General features: G+C 36.7%; 1 protein-coding gene across 1 annotated transcript in view; it reads right to left on the bottom strand.

Moving 5' to 3' along the window:
• Ano3 (anoctamin 3) overlaps positions 1–19,579 on the bottom strand; it is a 319,679-nt gene that overhangs the window by 135,224 nt on the left and 164,876 nt on the right. The window contains exons 5-6 of the mRNA XM_052181396.1: positions 12,096–12,254; positions 1,193–1,293 (exon numbers count right to left, since the gene is read on the bottom strand). Of these exons, the coding sequence (XP_052037356.1) occupies positions 1,193–1,293; positions 12,096–12,254 (260 nt within the window). The remainder of the gene's footprint in view (positions 1–1,192; positions 1,294–12,095; positions 12,255–19,579) is intronic.

Consider the following 19,579-nt stretch of genomic DNA (forward strand, 5'->3'; position numbering starts at 1 on the left):
TTCTCAGCCTCCTCAGTGTGAGATAGTCGTTGGTTGACTGTCCATACTGTATCATGGAAGCCAATCTAGTAACCACCCTTTACAAATATTCAACAACTGTGGGTTTTGTTTTGTTTTCTAGAGTAAAATACAAGCTATAATCTTTGGAAAGATTTAAAATGTTCTTGTCACATTCCAATACCAAAGTCAGATATAAAATTTCAAGACTTGCCTTGCATACACTAAATTTGATTTTTAAACATCTTCCTTCATTTTTTCAAACATAGACAAAAGTTGGCATTTACATATTAGTACTGATTTGAAATTTGCAGTTTTTCTCTTTTTTAATCTTTTGATAAAACACTATTGATTTACATTTATTTATTTATTTATTTATTTATTTATTTATTTATTATCTGCCTATTTATTTGTTGCTGTGTGTGTAAGCACGTGGGTGCTAAGCACCTACGTGGAGGTCAAATGGAAGTTAATTCTTCCACCATGTGGGAACTAGGGGAAAAAGTCAGCTCAGTGATCATGTAAACTTACCATGGTACCTTTACCTATACTCTCATTTTCTCTGAGCATTTTACTCCTTCTTAGCATCTGATGGGCTCTATGAAACTCCATATTCAAGGAAACACTCCCACTGTCGATATGAATGAACAGTCTGCATAGAGCGTATACATCACAAATGCTATACTAGAGCTTGAGCGAGGGGTTGCTACATTCTACAGTGAATCCTAGATACCCCAGCGAGGCTACCACTTTTCTTTGCCCCCAAAGACTAAAAACCCTTGAAAGAAGGTGATTCAGTTTCATTTCTTACTGATTGATATTGAGGAAAGAGCTCAGATACTGTGCTGTGTGAGCTGGTCTGAAAAACAGTTCTTACTAACCATTATCAGAGTTACATTACATTCCCATGAGGTAAGAACTGGAATTGATATTGGGAGTTGCTTAACGTTAAAATAACTATTTTACCTCATCTCTAGACCAATCTGCCTTGAAATGATTTTGTATGTCCAGGGACTCAGAAAGCTTACCACATTATTCAAACATTTTTCCGGGGGGAAAAATGTCTAATAGAGCCTAAAATTTAAAAGAGAAATAATTTTCTCTGAATAAAGGACCACATTTATGACTGTTAGGTGTTACAAAAGACAGACTCATACTAATAATATTGAGAAAAATGAAATAATATATAAAGTACCTGAAGGGCACCCTGATGTTCAGCCTCTCTGCGTACTTGCACAGTGTGTCCCATGGAATGTGAATTTTAATAAACATGATGTCAGGATTTGCAACTGCTGGCTGCAAAAGTATGGTAGAGACACCATTAGAATTGGAACTGATGGCATTCTATCATCTTTTTATTTCCAAGGATGAAAGATTATCTTTGTGACTATGCATGAGTCATTCTCATTTATATAAAGGGAAATTATATTGTTGAAAATTCTTCATACAATGTATTTAAAATAACAAATGCCACCAAGAAGTGTGTATACACACAGACACAGACACAGACACACACACACACACACACACACACACACACACACACACACACAACTTTTTAAATACAAAGTTTCCCTTAAGCTGTTTGAGAGAAATGCCTCATCAGAGTCCATTCAAACTTGAGTTGAAACCTGATCTACACCCACAAAAAGAAGTCTCCTCATCCCCAATGTGGCTCCTTGACAGAAACACACTCCAAATTTCCACATAAATCATAACTCCCCTAGAAAGAAATATGTGACCCATGAATATACATGATGCTTATCTCTGCATGCATAAAATAACATTGCTTTCCCTTCTCATGGTCCAATCAGCAGTAAGCTTCTCTCTTCCCGCCTCTCTATGGGTTTCCAAGTCCCAGCTAAAGGAAAGGAGACATTTGATGTCTTCTTGTTGCCAAATCTTTAATAAAAATCTTTCCTTTTATAAAAATGTGATGTCATAGTTCCTCGCAATGTACAAGGGCAAATGAGTCCTTGCTCACTGTACAAGGAAAAGACATCATTATCTATTAGTTAATTTATTTTTTTTATATTGACCGTTCTTACATTGATTTACCATTCAGAGAAGCAATAACGTGCAAACTAAAGATTTCACATTTTTCTTCATGGATGGGTAATTAGGACCCCCTCTTTTACTTAGAGAGGGCATAAAACATTGACAATCCTCAAAAACTTAATTAGTTCATATATTCTTCTGCCACACTTTTGAAGTAACTCAAATCCTCCAACTCTTTGCTGGGTCCAGTGACTATATTAAGAGGAAAATGGGCTTCTTAAATGATAAGATGCCCTTGGCATGATGAACTGTCACATTTGTAAGTTTAGGACTAGCACTGTGCAAATTACAGGAAAAACAATAGAACACCCTCTCATGCTAATGTAATTTCTGAATCACCTTTTCTGCTTGAAATATGTTTGTTTCTGTTTAATGGTAAAATGTGAAAACTGACCATGCTAGAGGTAGGCACTGTGTATTAAGTTTCTACAGGTATTTTCTTAAACGTATTAACTATGCTTGGAAAAAATGAATACAATTTTGGTTACTTTTTGATAATTTTATGCATTTATAACATTCCCATCTCTTCTTTCCCCATTCAACTCCTCTGTTGCCCCCCCTCTCAAAGTCATACCTTATTTCTTCTATAATTATTGTCATTACACACAAAAACTCTAGTGAATCTATCAGTGTTGCAATGGCATGCAATTTTTTACAAGTGCCACTTATTCAAGTAACAGCTTAAACATATGTATAATCCCTTTAGATATCTGTCATTTATCAAGCTAAAAGACGAGAATGTGATGTTGATATTACCAGGTTCTTTGTAATCAGTGTCCAGAATTAATGGAAAGGTTTCTATTTAGATAAGACAAAAATAATAAAAACATTTGCAACCAGATCTCACATAGACTAATGTAAGACCAGCTTAGCATGTTACAGGTCTGTATTTGAAGCTCAGCACCATGCAAAATAAATAAGGAAATAAAATTTTAAAATAAAAACTTAAGCCCTCTAGTAAAGTGATTCTTCTACCCAGAACAAATGGAAAGACACATTTTTTTTGGTCTATTAAACTTTTTTTGGCTTTTTTTTTATATCTGTATCAAATTATTTTCAGCTGTTACTAAAACTCCCATTTTTGAAATTAAGACGCTTGCTGTTTATTACAGACCACGGCTTGCATTCCTTTATTCCTGACTACCCATTTAAAAGTGCATGGTTATAAATATCCACTTATCAGTGACTGCATTCCATGTGTATTCTTTTGTGATTGGGTTACCTCACTTAGGATAGAAGCTCTGAATACTCAAGACACAATTAACATATCAAATGATTCCCAAGAGGAAGGAGAGGGCCCTGGTCCTGGAAAGGCTTGATCCAGCATTGTAGGGGAGTACCAGGACAGAGAGATGCGAGGGGGGGGGATGATTGGGGAATGGGCAGAGGGAAGAGGGCTCATAGGACTTATTGGGGGGGGGCGGGAAAGGGGAAATCACTTGGAATGTAAACAAAGAATATAGATAAAAAGAATTGCATGGTTATGTAGCCAAAGTATTCTATTTAGATCCTAGATTCTCAAGAACAAATTCCATATGTACCATTTGTTATCTCTATAATGTTTGAAAAATTAGTTGGCCCTCTGATTTTAAGAAAATCTTTTCCTGAGAAATGAAGGTTCTTTGTGTCTAGATTGAAGGAGGGAAGTTATAGACTGACTGTGTAAAGTGTCTGCTCCTGACTGGATCTGATGGTCAGCTGTCAGTATGCACCTCAAATCAGTGTCTCAAACAAAGGTGAATCATGATGCACCCCTAGGACTGCCTCTCTTTTTGCTCCCCTTTACGTAGCGAGCTCCTCTGTGATGGAGCTTCTGCCTTGGTTTTGCAGTCCTTTGATTCTAGGATTTGTGGTAATATAAGCATAAAATCAGCAATAATTTATAATTTGTATACAAATAAACAAAGGCAAAATGCAAAGCAAAATAAAACAAAACCACCTGAGGCCTCTGATATACAGTGACTTGAATCAAGATATAAATTAAACAGCCAAATATTTTCCCTGATGATGTAAATTGAACATAATCTATAAAAATTATATTTGTATAAACATTAGTTTGTAGGAAAGTTCTACCTTTGTTCCCAGCTACCACTTAAATGGGAGCCCATGCATGAACAGTCTGCTTTGCAGCCTCATTCACACTACTACCATCGCACGCACTTTCACTTCCTGCCTCTTAAGTCTTGCTAGGTCAATTTCCTCTCTTTCCTATGGTGTTTTTCCTTTCTATTATGTGATAAAAGAAAAGACATATCCGTGTATATCCACATATCTAATTCTGTGTCGCATTCACTAACCATGACACTGAAAAGATGAATGAATGTATTAACTTTCATTTTATTTATAACTAGTAGTATTATTGCTATCATTGTTGTTGTTGTTGTTGTTTTTATTATTATTATTAATTATGCTTGATTATTTAGATTGTGCAATGTAGCCTGGGATTGTTTAGAACTAATTGTATAGACCTATCTGTTCTTTAACTCATGAGTCTTCTGCTAAAGCTTCTTCAAAGTTGATGTTACAGATGTGCTGTTCCTCCATGTCTTGTGGCTAACTTATTTTGAATCTAGATTCTACTTAACATGCCAGAGCAAGTGTAAATGTCTCTTTAATTTTCTATGGAGAAGGAATTAGAGCTGTACCCAAGCTTTTCGATTGGCTGGATTGGGCTGAGCTCGGAACATTTCTAACTATCCCTAGGCCTAGACCTAGAAACTTCAAGCCTCCATGCACTCTAATCTTCTGCAAATCCATACCTTACGGGCCTCAGCTTCCAGTCTCCATCTGCTAACCTCGGCCTACAACATTTTCACCCTCCAAGACCTACTTCTGAATAAACTCACCCTTTCTAGTTCTTTTTGAATTCTGGCTGGCGGGTTCAGCTCAGCTTTCTGGCTCAAATTCCTCTCTAAGTGAGTGATTCAAATTGCCCTTCTCTGCTTCTGACTGAAACTGCTTCTGAACTCCATGAACTGAACTGCAATGACTGAATGAACTGAAAGAAACTGCATGAACTCAACTCTACCTCCCTGAACGGCTCTTAAGTAGCCTCTCTTTCCAGTCTGTACTCATGAAAGTAGAGCATAATCTATTTCAGACTCTTTTTATCAAATCTTTCTCTCGTTTGCCACTTTGCCTTCTCCTCAAATGGCCAGCATTGATTGGGATTAAAGGGGCATGCTAAAGGCATGTCTATATTTCAGCAGGATCACAGACCTAGGTCTGTCGATGTGATCCCTTGCCAGAGTAGTCATGTTGCTGGAGTAAAATCCCTCCACAAGCAAAAAATAAAATAAAATAAAAAATCAGAAAGTCTAAAAGCCTGACTATTCTGCAGTGGGGCACTATGTCAAGATCCAAAATAGCACTGTGAACAGCTTGCCTTTTACATATTCTTAATTTATTGCTGTCAAGATCTTTGTGTGAAATAATCTCATCACCTAAAATAAAGGGCTGCTTTGGAAGGATAGAGTTTGCATTGCTGTGACTATCATCACTGGGTAAATGTCAGGCTAAGTACACACAGCCAGAACTGTCTCATTTCCATGCCTTAGCTTTAAATGCATACACATTGAGAGACTGTTTTAATCAGTAGGAACTGAAATTTTTTTTATAACTTCCCAACTTAATGTCTCTTTTGTTTTACCTCCATTTGAAAACACAAAAGACAGCTGTTTTCCTCCTCTGCAGGTAGCAGGTTAGGTGATGCTATTGATGACAAGGTGTTGCTGTCAGGGAGAAAGACCACCTTCTGCTTTAGAAGCACAAGCTGCCAATCTGGGTCTATTCCGCTCACCTCTGCTGAGAGCAGGCTTCACAGAGGAACAAAACACTTGCAACCTTCACAGTTCTCATTATTATTTTTCATTATTCCACCCAAACTTCCCAAAAGGAAGAACATTTACTCCCGAGAGAAAAAACGAATTAGAAGTTATGATTTCACAAAGTCATTTTGCAAGATTTGGATATAGAACACAGAAAAGAATATGTGGTCTCTCAAGGCTCCCATCACTATTGCAAGGTAAACTGTTGTTATTAACTGGATTACAAGACACAAATCCCACAATGACAAACTATCCTCCTTTGCAGAAAGACGGCCTTCAGGTATGCACTATATCTTGATGATGCTTTCCTCTAGAAACTGTTCACACTAACATGTAATTAGAGGTCTTCTATCTGCAAAATTCAGTGCTTAGTTCTGCTGCATATTTATTTATAAAGCATGGCTAGTTTTCCTAACTTCCATATTTCAACTAGTGAATCGATATCTTCCAATATTTTTACAAACCTGGTTTTCCTACCATCTAATAACAAGTCCTGAATATTTTAAACTCAATATTTACCAAACAAATTGCATACAAAATCCATAGCACTCAGTAGCAAAAATGTTAAAAAACTAAATAATGTTCTAAGTCTTCATAATATCGAAATGATTTTTTTTGTTGCTGCTGTTTTAGACATTTTTAAAGGTGAGAGCTGGTCACTGAACTGACATCCTGGGACACTGAGGGTGTGTCAGGGCTCCGCCACTGTTCTGTATCAGTAACCCTAACACACTGGAGGAGTTGATATTTCAGAAATCTATGAATATTTGCATACTAATACATCCTCAATTAGCATAGAATTTTATTTCAAAATATTCTTAAGTTATAATCTATCATGTAAGACTCTTGCTTAGATGAAGAATGAAGGGTGCTGATGTTCTTTTTTTAGTAGTGGTGTAGGCAGGGCTCTGAGAATCTCTGTTCTTCATTACACTTCCCTATCATAATCCCTGGGTATATGAAGATGTTCTATGGCATTCCACAATTAGATTATTTTTTGTACATGCCATATTTGATGTCTTTAAATAAGATGACAGATTATTCTTCTTGGGTTATGAGGTCATCAAAAGAGACTGGTCCCTTCCTGGCAAGACAGATTAAAACACAGCATAAGGATGCAGGTAAAATACTTCACTTGTTTGTTTACAAACAGAAAGGTTATAAAGCAAAAAATGAGGATGCCCTTTAAGGGCAGGGATTTAGTAAAGCAATGAGCACTCAGTCCTTAGGATTGAATTAAGCCACAATCTTGAAAGCTTCAGAGTGTCTCAAGGTCTAGAAATAAAGACACCTTAGAAACACCTGATTTATGCTGATTCATGTTCTATAAAGAAACTGAGTACTCAAGCACTTCAAGTCAGATTTCTCACCTATGAAATTTTGAGTGAACAAAATGGGTTTTATTTTGAAATGCCAAATGTGTGATAATCAGCATTAGAAGACTAGAACAATAAATATTTAGAAGCTTTGACTTTCCTCAAATAATAAAGATTTGTGATATAATGCCAGAATGCTTATTTTAGAAAAATATTTTTGTTTACTTATAATCCATTTGTTATAACAGCTTGATTTATACATGAAACTATAAATAATGAATAAAATCCTAATGAACTAAGTGTAAAAATCTTTATCACTATAACACTTAGGATCATAGGGGATTTTTTTGAAAATACTTATTGTAAGAAAAATAAATTTTTGTAAAATTAAATTTAGAATGTTAGTTAAGGGACTGACAAGATGGATCAGTTAGTAAAGGAGCTTGTAGCCAAGCCTGATGAAATGAGTGTGATCTTTGAGCTTACAAGTATCTACTTCTGCAAGTTTCCTTTAAACGCTACATGTGCTGAGGTACATATGTGGTACACATGTACAGAAACATAACTGAACACACACATAATGAATGAATGAATGCAATACAAATATATAATTTAGGAATTTTGAGATTCCTGAGTATTTTGTCTTCCCTTTTATTCTTCCCTCAAGACACTTTTCTTTGATTTTTGAGATTTTAATATAATCACATCATTTCCCCTTTTCCTTTCTCCTTACAAATACTCCCAAACACCCTCTCTTTGTTCTATTTCAAATCCATGGCTTTTCCACCACTAATTGTTATTAAATGCATATATGTATATAGAGTATATTCTTATTTCTTATTTATTTATCTATCTATTTATTTATTCATTCATTTATTTTAAAATCCAGATTTTATTCCCCTCCCGGTTCACCCTCCGACTGTTCCATATTCCATACTCCTCCCTGCCCCCCTGTCTCCATGAGCATGTCCCCAACACCCAGCACCCACTCCCCCATCCCACCAGATCTCTAAATTCCCAGGGACCTCCTGTCTCTTGATGGTTAGGTATATCTTGTCTGACTAAACCCAGACATGGAAATCCTCTGCTGTGTATGTGTTGGGGGCCTCATATCAGCTGGTGTATGCTGCCTTTTTGGTGGTCCAGTGTCTGAGAGATCTCGGAGGTCTAGATTAATTGAGACTCTGCTGATCCTCCTACAGGGTTGCCCTCCTCCTCAGCTTCTTCCAGATTTCCTCTAATTCAACCACAGGGGTCAGCAGCTTTTGTGCGATGGTTGGGTACAAATATCTGCATCTGACTCTTTCAGCTGCTTGTTGGGTCTTTCAGAGGACAGTCATGATAACCTATTAACTCTGTGTAATGCTACAGACATGTATCTTGTCAGGGATGACTATTTGGTGTTGGATGAGCCAAATACATTTTAAGTGATTTCTACTCTCCTCTGATCATTTCCCTCCAATGCCTCTTTTGCTTCTTGTCTCCATTCTCTGACTTCTACCCTTGCATTTTCTTCCTCTGTGATTCTCTCCCCCACATCATCCCCATCTTGAATCTCATTTTTAGGCATTCAAGCATCATATCCAAAAGAATAAGTGAAAGCTTAATAGAATAAAACACAATCAACTGAAGTCTGGTTTCCTCCCTGCCAGTTTTCGTACTTCTCACAGACAAGGAGGTGAATGATATGTGCTCATTGTCCATGATCCGCTCTTGCTAATCTATGTCATCATCATCTGCTAGCTCCTTGCTAGGACAGAGTGTATATCTTAGAAAAGTCATTCTTACTGCTTTCCATAAAGATCTCCAAATCCTCCAATGAGCTGCTCTCTTTCTGGTCTTGGACTTCCTCTCAGTATGTTTGCCTATGACCACATCTTCCCTGACACTTCCAAGCTTACTCGTGATGATTTCCCATGTCTGTTTTCTTTTCCTACCATTTTGTAGGATTATCTCCCTTACAAAGAAAATTCCCATTATCCATACTGCCTTTTTTCCAGAACATGTTTCATACTGTCATCAAAACATGTTTGATACTATCATTAAAACCTGTTTCATATTATTTTAAATCCTGGAGAGAACATTTATTTTCAAGTCATAATCTTCATTTATTGCATAGATTTCAATCATCTATAGCTGTATTTTTCAGAATTATAATTACTAACTACTAACTTTCCTTCATTTATTCTCCCTTCAAAAAGCTAGTTGTTTTCCACACAATCATCTATTTTTTTGGTTGTTGTTGTTTCCTGATTCTTTCTGTGTGTAGAATTCTGCCTCTGTCTCTCTCAGATGGACTCTGAGACCATTAATCTTGGTTTCTAATTTGATGTGATCTGGAATGAGCTACGCCCATCAACTCTGAGTGGGTCTGCCTGGAAACATAGCCGAGGGGGTCATTTTGCAGTGTGTGAAGCACCTTCTGGTGGCTGTGCACATATGGAGAGGTCTAAGGAAAATTAGTGCTGCCTCTCACTGCTGTAGCCCCTTACAAGTGAGTCCACTCTGTGCTGTTACTGCTTTAGTCATTTAATGATAGGAGAACCCTTATGTTTTCCAATATGGAACAAGGACCTCTGGCTCTTCAGCTGTCTGTCTTCTAGTCTTTCACAGCCAGGTTGTGGCAGCTGAGGTGCTAGCAGTGGTGACTATGCAGCTTTCCCAGTTTTCAAATGTCCACCATTGGACTAGCTGCTGTTTAAGCCAATCAAATAAATACATGTTGTGATATGCATTTATTACAATTCTAATTTTTTCCTTGAGAATCTGAATAATAGATTCCTTTCCAGTCAAGTCATTTTCTTTCATTGTGTACAGAGTAGCTAGTCACATTTCTTATATGACATTGCCTTGTTTGAATTATTACATGGGTTTGAACTCATCACAGTGAAATCCATTATTTGTTGTTAATAGCAACCAACACAAGTTAAAAGTTCTTTCTCTCTACTTGGTCTCCTTCCTTTCTTCTTTCTCTCTTTTTTCTCCCATCCCACCAATTCTCTCCTCTCTTTGAAATAAAACCAGTGATAACCAGATCAAAATTAATGAGAGATTTTTAGAAAGAAAAATATAAAGCATCCATCTCAGGTTTAACATTTTATTTTACCTTTAAGTATTTTTATTAGATATTTTCTTTATTTACATTTTAATTGCTATTTCCCTTCCAAAACCCCTGTCCCATTCCCCTTCCCCCTGCCCACTAACCCACATACTCGCACTCACACTTCGCTGCCTTGGCATTCCCCCAATCTGGAAGAATTGGTCTCCCCTTATCTTTTGCATTATCATCAACAACAAAACATTTATTTTCACATGGAAACACTGGAGAGGGAAGAGGAAATAAGACTGATGTTACAAAAGCTACGATGTGCAGAGGTATCAGGTCCTCTGGGTAGTTAGTCTGAATTCATCTACCGACCTAGCTTCCCTAGCTCTTTGCTTTGTGAACTAAATCCTAGGAAACTGATGATGAGTAAGGAAACCTATAATGATGCAATTTAGAATGGAACATCCACTGTCCGGGAGCAATAGAAATCAGAGGGCTCTGTCATGCTGTGTGCCAATCAGAAATACATCAAAAAAATGAGGAGACATCCTTTAAGAATAGAACATTACTATTTTGAGATATTTTTCTTTATAGGACTTTGGAGCATTAAGGAAAAAGTCTCAAGTGAAAAGACCCTGATGGGTAGAAAGCTGTGCTCATGTCTGTTATGGTACCCAATGTCCATGTCTGCTCTCTCTAGAGATTGTAAGCTCAGCACACATAGTGGCTGGGTCTACTTTAAAAATGGTGCTTGTGCAACTATTTAGAAATTGAATAAATAGGTGAGGGAATGTGAACATGATGACTTACCATATGTCACTTGTATTCAATAGACAGTATAAACTGCTAGGAAGTATTCATTCTAACCTGCATTAAGTAGATATCACAAGGAAATTGAATGATAAACACTTCCTATTATATGCCTTTTTCGATGAATGCTTTCTGGGTGATTAGTAGCTGGGGATAGGAATGTTATGAGTTAACTGTTTCAGGAAGAATAAGGAAAAAAGATATAAAAATTGAAATCAGAGTTTCATTTTTCCTGCTCTGTGTCATTCGGCAAAGCACAAAATGTTTTTACTCATTGTGAACTCTTTGTGTTTTTGCTGTTTCGTAGGCATTAAAAGAATTTTATAAAGTACAAATAAATTTAGTTATTTAGGGCATATTGACTAGTCCATAATACATGTTACTCTGGTCTCCAGGAACACCTGTGTACATACTCACCCACTACATACTAATAATTAAAAATTGATAAAACTGATGATTATAAAACAAATTAAATCATAGATGTTTCATCTAAAATCAGCAAAGTGGCAATTTTAGCATCACATGACTATGAAAAGTATATTCTTGTTTTCTGTTTTCTTTTCCAGAAAGAAAACTAAAGGGGAAAACACAGTCCTTTAAAAAGTGTCCTTTAAAATCACACACACACACACACAAAAGTTAAAGTCCAGTATCTATACTTCTAGCAATCTAACTTCCATTTCAGCAGGTTTGCAAATACTTTCCCAATATTTTAGCTTTCCTGATGCATAGTTTCCTACTTCGAATGGGCATAATAATTATGCATTCAGTTTTCAAGACTGCAAAATTAGCCATACCCTTTGAAAAATATTTAAAATGTATAGAAATATGTAGAGGAAGATATAAATACACATTTAAATGGGACAGTGCATTAGTGTTTATTTACATTTAGGAAAATGATATTTTATAGAGTTCTATGGCTTAGACTATATATATATGTATAAGCATATATATATATATTATAATATATATATTAAACATGACTGATGATATTTATTCCAGAACATTAGACCACAGAACTAAAAATAGAAAAACATTTACCTCTTTCTCCAGCATCAAGCCTTCTGCCCTTAGGTTCTTTTCAAATGTGTTTCTTTTATCATATTGTATATTTGTTTTTCGATAAACCAGGATGTAATCAATTCGCTTTTTGCCATCTTTGAATAAAAGTCCACTAGATGCTATGTAATTCATGTCATTCTGTGGGAAAAATGAACATTGGTTGTTAGTGTAAATCAGATAATCATTCATGCTGGTTAAAGGCTGTGGTAAACAATGTCCCCACCCGCAGGACAGTCAACAGGGTTCCCGGACCACCTAGGAGAAGGCGAGAGACAAGAGACATGAGAGATGAACAGCAAGACAGTATTCTGACCAAGCTGTCAAATTTTAATTTTTACACAAGGCAATTTAAAGGGAAGCAAGCAAGATGTAGGGAGGGGTGAAGCGGGAAACTCATTGTATTCGGGGAACAATTTCAGGGGGTTAGCATCATTTCTCAGGAACAGGTTCTCAGAATTGTCTCTCAGAATCTCAGGGAAGTGTTCACAAGTGCTGTAGGAACTTGGCACTATAAATTGATCATGAGGAGTTGAAGGGGAAAGGAGTTGCTATGGTAACCTAAACACAGGTGAGCTTCCTTTGTTCAAGCCCACTCGTGAGTTCTGCATGTACTGACCATCTAGCTTACTTGGCTAATCTTTAAACTAGTACATTTCCTTCTAAAAGCAGGCTAGAGAAAGCAGGCTAGAAATGGCTGAGAGGAGGGGGTTTTGAGAATGGCTCCTGGCGAGGTCCCATTTGTCAATTCTTGATGTTAGAGCATAAGCTATTTGTGTTCTGTTCAGGATGATTCCCCCCTGTTCCACAATATCTTGTTTTTGAGAATTATGAGGGATTTCAGTTATATGACTAATATTAAATTGTTAATAAAACATCTCAAATGACTGATTGTAATAGCCAGTTATAATATTTGTCTTAATCTGATTTGGCGGTTCCTCAGAAAACTGGACATGACACTTCTGGAGGACCCTGCTATACCTCTCCTGGGCATATACCCAATGGATTCCCTGGCATGCAATGAAGACACATGCTCCATTATGTTCATAGCAGCCTTATTTATAATAGCCAGAAGCTGGAAAGAACCCAGATGTCCCTCAAAGGAGGAATGGATACAGAAAATGTGGTATATTTACACAATGGAATACTACTCAGCAATTAGAAACAACGAATTCACAAAATTTTTAGGCAAATGGTTTGATCTGGAACATATCATCCTAAGTGAGGTAACCCAATCACAAAAGAATACACATGGAATGCAATCTCTCATAAATGGATATTAATTAGCCCAGAATCTCTGAATACCGAAGGCACAAATCACATAACAAATGACTCCCATGAAGAAGTAAGGAGAGGGTCCTGATGCTGGAAAGGATTGATCTAGCGTTGGAGGGGAACATAAGGACAGAGAAAAAGGAGAGAGGTGATTGGAGAATGGATGGAGAGAAGAAGGTTTATGGGACATATGGGGAGGGGGGATCCGGGAAAGGGGAAATTATTTGGAATGTAACCAAAGAATATAGAAAATAAAAATATTAAAATGAAAAAAAATGTGATGACTAATTTTATTTTTTTTTGTTGTTGTTGTTTCTTCTGTTAAAACAGTTGTAACTAGAAAAGCTGTCAATAGTCATATGTATATTTTTTAATTAAATTTTTTAACTTGGATTGTATTGGAATAAATAATTGTAAAATTTATGAATTAGTAGCACTAAGAAAAGAAACAATTTTAAGCAATTGTAAGTCATGATATATATATATATATATATATAATCAATATACAGAAAGACCTGTGTTTCATACCCCTACTGAGGTATATGGAAAGTTAGTTCAATCTAGTCTGCAATCTATGATAGGATACAGGCTAGGCAAGTTTGTAATTTGATGGCTGATCTCTGAGTTCAATAAGACTCTGCAGAAAAAAATACCAGCCCTTATATCCTTATACTGAGTAGATCAAGGTCAAATGTAATTATTTTCCTGTTATCATGCTCATTCACAACTTACATTTTAAAGATAAAGACACTATGCCTGAAAGAAATGAAACCAATGTGTTGTTTAAAACTTAAACAAACCAATGCTTTTCTAAACCTTTGTTCAATAATGCTGAGACCAAACAATAATTCCTGAACTGCAAGCCTAGGGAAATGTTTACTCTTAGGCTATGACTGTAAAGTGATGGAAATAGCTATCATTAAATCTCAAAGCTAGCTAATCAGGACTGGCTGAAGATGCTGAGGAGGCGCTCAATGTACAAAACTGCTTGCTGAGCGATCCTCAGGAACTGAATGTTGATCTTCAGAACTCATGTACAAGCAAGGAACATAAAAATGCATTCCTCGGTGACCCCAACATGCCTCAATGTGGAAATGGAAGGAGACTTAAGAGTCTTCTAACTTTCTGGCAAATGCAGAAGCAAAGACAAAAAAGTCTTTTTCAAACGAGGTGGAAATGTCACGACTGAAGTTTGTCCTTTAACGTGTTCACTGTAGAACTCATGTGTACTCCATACCTACCCACAAGGCAGTTTGAAGAATTTCATCCTGCTGTTCTTATTATCTGAAGCTATTTTTATAAACTGGCAGATTTTCAGCTAGATATCCTCCTTCCAGGATTCATATTAAAATATCTTAACCAGCTGCACCGAGCAGCTTGCTGTCCCCACCTCCACCCCCACCCCGAGGCCCCATTGTCCAGCTGCCCTGAGTTGCATGCTGTGCCACCCACTCCATTGTCTGTTCACCACTCCACCAGACTTCATCAGACTTGTTGCACCAGTAACATCCAAATTACATCACTTGGCACCACATTCTCTTGCCAACCAAGTCCCCTGCAGCATGCCCAGCTGCCCTCAGACATCCAGTGCCTCCTGAATATTATTGTTCAGCTCAAGGCTGCCTGCCTACATCCTGCTGCACCAGAAACATGCAGGTTAGTCCTGCCTTCTTGAGACATGCTAAAGCAGGATCGTCTAGGATCAACCAGATGGCTAAAGGCCTGCATAAAAACATAATCAATAAGAGTCAGGGCAACAAGTCACCTGCACTCCTTTCCTACTACAGCAAGCCCTGGATATCTTAATACAACCAATGCACAAGGAAATGATCTTAAATCTAATCATATAAAGACCTGTTCCATACAAAAAAAACATATCTCAGTAACAAAGACATTACCTCAGAGTATACGGTTGGAAAGAAGTTTTCCGAGAAAATAAACCTAGGTGGCAAGCTTCAGTAGTTATTCTAACATGTAATAAAATAGACTTTCAGCCAAAATTAATAAAAATCCATTGGGAAGAAAAGTTCATGCTTGTCAAAGGAAACATTCACCAAGATGATGTCTCAATTCTGAAAATCTATGTCCTGAACACAAGGGCACTTATATTCATAAAAAAAAATTAGTCAAGCTTAAATTGCACATCAAACCCCACTCTTACCAATAGATAGGTTAGTATAGAGGTTATGAATCAAATGGAGCAAACAGATATCTACAGAATATTTCACACTAATAGTAAAAAGTATATCTTCTCAGCAACACAGGGAATCTTCTCCAAAATTGACCATAAAGTCAGTGACCTCAAAACAAGCCTAAGCAAATACAAGAAACTTGAATTAACTTTTTGTATCTTACCAGACTATCCTGGGTAAAGCTGGAGGCCACCAACAACAAAACAACAGAAAACCTACACCTCATAGAAACTGAATCTCTTCACAATGGCCACTGAGTTAGGGAAGAAATAATGAAAGAAATTGAAGACGTTTTATAATTTGACAAAAATAAATGCACAACATACCCTAACTTACAGGACACAATGAAAGCGGTGTAAAGAGGAAAGTTCATGGCACTAAGTGCCTTTATAAAGAAACTGGAGAGATATTATACTAATAATTTAACAGCACACCTGAATGTTCAAGAACACTAAGAAACAAACACACTCTAAGAGGAGTGGATGACAGGAAATATCAAACTCAGGGCTGAAATTAGAAACAAAGAGAAAATACAAAGAATTAACAAAACCAAGAACTGGTTCTTTGAGAAAATCAACAAGATAGACAAACCCTTAGCCAAACTAACTAAAAGGCAGAGAAACAGTATCCAAAACTAACAAACTCGGAAATAAAAAGATATAACAGACACTGAGGAAATTCAAAGGGTCATCAGGTTTTGATTCAAAAAGACTATATTCCACAAAACTGGAAAATCTAAATAAAATGGATAATTTTCTAGACAGATACAACTTCCCAAAAGTAAATCAAGATGAAGTAGACTGTTTAAATAGTTCTACAAACCCCATGTAAGTAGAAGCAGTTATTAAAAGTCTCCAATCAAAAAAGCCCAGGGCCAGATGGTTTTAGCAAGGAATTCTATCAGACCTTAAAAGAAGAGCTAATACCAACATTCCTCAAACTGTTCCACAAAATAGAAGCAGGAACATGGTCAAACTCATTCTATGAGGCCACAGTCACCATGATACCTAAACCATACAAAAACTGAACAAAGAAAGAGAATTTTAGAACAATGTTCTTTATGAACATTGATAAAATACTAAATACTTTAAAACCATGAGCACATCAAACCATCATCAGCTATGTTCAAGTAGGTTTCATTCTAGGGATGCAGTGGTAATTCAATATATGAAAATTTATCAATGTAATCCATCACATAAACAAATTTAAAGAAGAAATCCATATGATCATCTCATTAGACACTGAAAGTCTTTTACAAAATCTATCACCCCTTCATGTTAAAAGTCTTGGAGAGATCAGCGACACAGGCATAAAGGTAAACACAACAAATGCAATATACAGCAAGACAATAGCCACGGTCAAATTAAATGGAGAGAAATTGAAAGCAATTCCATTAAAAGAAGGGACAAGGAAAGTCTTTCCACAGTGGGTGGCGCTTTTGGGAGACTTGTGCAAGAGTAGCAGGAAGGATTGAGGAAATTAGGAGTCAAGGGCACCATAAGAAAATCTAGAGTCAACTAACCTGGGCCCATGGAGGACCACAGAGGCTGAGCACCAACCAAAGAGCAGGCAGGGGCTGGATGTAGGTCCCCTACACAGATTTAGCAGATGTACAGCTCGTTGTTCATGTGGGCCCCTTAGCAATTAGAGTAGGGGTGGAGTGAGGGGGCTATCTCTGACTCTGTAGCCTGCCTTTGGATCCCTTTCCCATAGCTGGGTGCCTTTGCTGGCCTCAGTGGGAGATGATGCACTTAGTTCTGCTTCAACTTGATGTCCCAGGGTGGGTTGGTACCCACGGAGGACCTCCCCTTCTCTAATGTAAAAGGAAATGTGTGAATGTGTGAATGTGTGAATGGGTGAATTGGGGAATGGGGGAATAGGGGAATAGAGGAATGGGGGAATGAGGAAGGAGATGTAAAGGTGAGATTGGTAGGAGAAGAGAGGGGGCACTGTGATCAGGGTGTAAAGTGAATAAATTAATTAATGAGGAAAAATATATCTTAACCAATGCCCTATAATGATATGACAATATCTTTCCAACACCCCTTCCTTCTTAAAATACTAAGACCAAATAGTTTGTACCATAATCTTCTTTCATAACTTTTATTATTTAAAGCCATTTCTTAAATTTATGTTTTGATTAATTTCTTCCCCTCCCCTAAATTATTCCATATCCTCTCTCCATCACTACCTAACCAACTTTAAGTTCTTTCTCATAAACCAAACAAACCCAATACAGTAAGAACCCATCAGTAGTTCCTCCCCCTCCAAAGTACCCCCAAACAAAATACCCCAACAAACTGTAATCAAATAAAAGAATAAAAAGCTACAACCCAACTTATGTTGGTCAACAATCATGAACCTGAGGTCTACTGTTTGGAGTAGTTAATGTAGCCAGTGCCAATGGAGAAAAATAATCTGTTTCCCAGAAGGTGTAAATGAAGTTCAGTTGTTAATCTTTATCCTGACAATTAAGTTTTGATTCATTCACTCACTCATTCATTCATTCATTCATTCATCTTAATTTCATTCATTCAATTTTGTAAAATCAAATAACAAAATAAAATGTAATAAGATGAAACAAAATCTATTTATTGTTGGACAAGACATAAATTGCTTCAACAGATTTAGATTTACCATTAAAGACATTTTCCTGATGACTTATTAAAGGTGTAACATTCTAATGCCCAAGATCACACAGATCAGGGCCCTGAACTAGGCCCACATTCTCAGTTAATAGTCAGCTGTCCTTGGGTCTCTACTCCCCTCCCAGCTTAATTTTCGACTCTGTTAGCTTGTTATTCCATGTTTACTAGATAGGTGTTCTTCAGATTCAAACAAACTGCATGACATCTAGAAGCTAGCATAATTTTAAACAAAGGCTTATCTGATTATGACACACAGCTTCAGAAATTCAAGGACCCAAGAAAGTGGTATTCATGCAACTGGAAGGCAAGATGTCCTTCAGACACAGGAAGCAAAAAACTTTTTTTTTTTTCACTTCAAAAAAAGTAAATAAGAAAGTCATCCCAAATCAGGGTTTTGTTTTCAGAAGTCCTGGTATACTCTGCTACTAGAGACCCCAAACCTAAGGACAGTAACGTGTGGTGCATAGACATGTTTAATGAATAGAAAATTAACAAGATTTCTAGGAATGTTTTATTAAGTAGTTTAGCAGGACTATGATGGTTGGTTTTAATGTCAATTTGCAATGAATTAGAATCACCCATGTTGGAAAAGAAAGAACTCAATAATTGTTTGGATTTCCTTAACTGATGTTAGAAGAGCTACCCCAACAAAGAATATAGAAAATAAAAATATATAATAATAATTAAAAAAAAAGAAGAGCTACCCCAAATTTGAGAGGACACCCTTTTGTAGCAGTCTAGTAAAAAAAAGCCATGGGAGAAGGGAAATCATTTGCTTGTTACTTGCTTAGCCTCTACCTTTCTAACTCCTTTGCTAATACTAGAATTAGTCTTTTGGGGCCTCCTCCATTGCCAAGTGAGAATCAGTGGTTACCAAGTTTTCTGCACCAGATTGATACTACTGAAGCACCAAGGCCAGAGCAATTCTCAGGTTCTCAGCTTCACAGGTCTGATGCATATGTTGAAACTATTTTGATGTAATAAATTGTTATAACATATGTGTATGTTTGCGTTAATGTTTATTTATTTATTTATTCATTCAGTTTTTTTCTGTTCTTCTAGAGAATCCTACCTGATATTAAAAACTAGGTCACTAACACTAAAAGACAAAACAAAGCTTACATAATAGTAACAATAGCTATCACTCATTTACTTTGGACCAAACATTTAACTAAGTAGTTTAAAAGTTATTATTTAATCCCACACAGCCCTTTAGGTGCATCTTGATATGAAAACACAAAAGCTTAGCTGATATCCAGACACTCTAATGGAAACAGTTACCAGTAGGACCACCTACTTAAGCATCTTTTGGTCCTAACAACTATGTTAAACAGAATCTGTTCTTCCTTTC

The sequence above is a fragment of the Apodemus sylvaticus genome, chromosome 5, assembly GCF_947179515.1.
Source record: "Apodemus sylvaticus chromosome 5, mApoSyl1.1, whole genome shotgun sequence".
NCBI lineage: Eukaryota > Metazoa > Chordata > Mammalia > Rodentia > Muridae > Apodemus > Apodemus sylvaticus.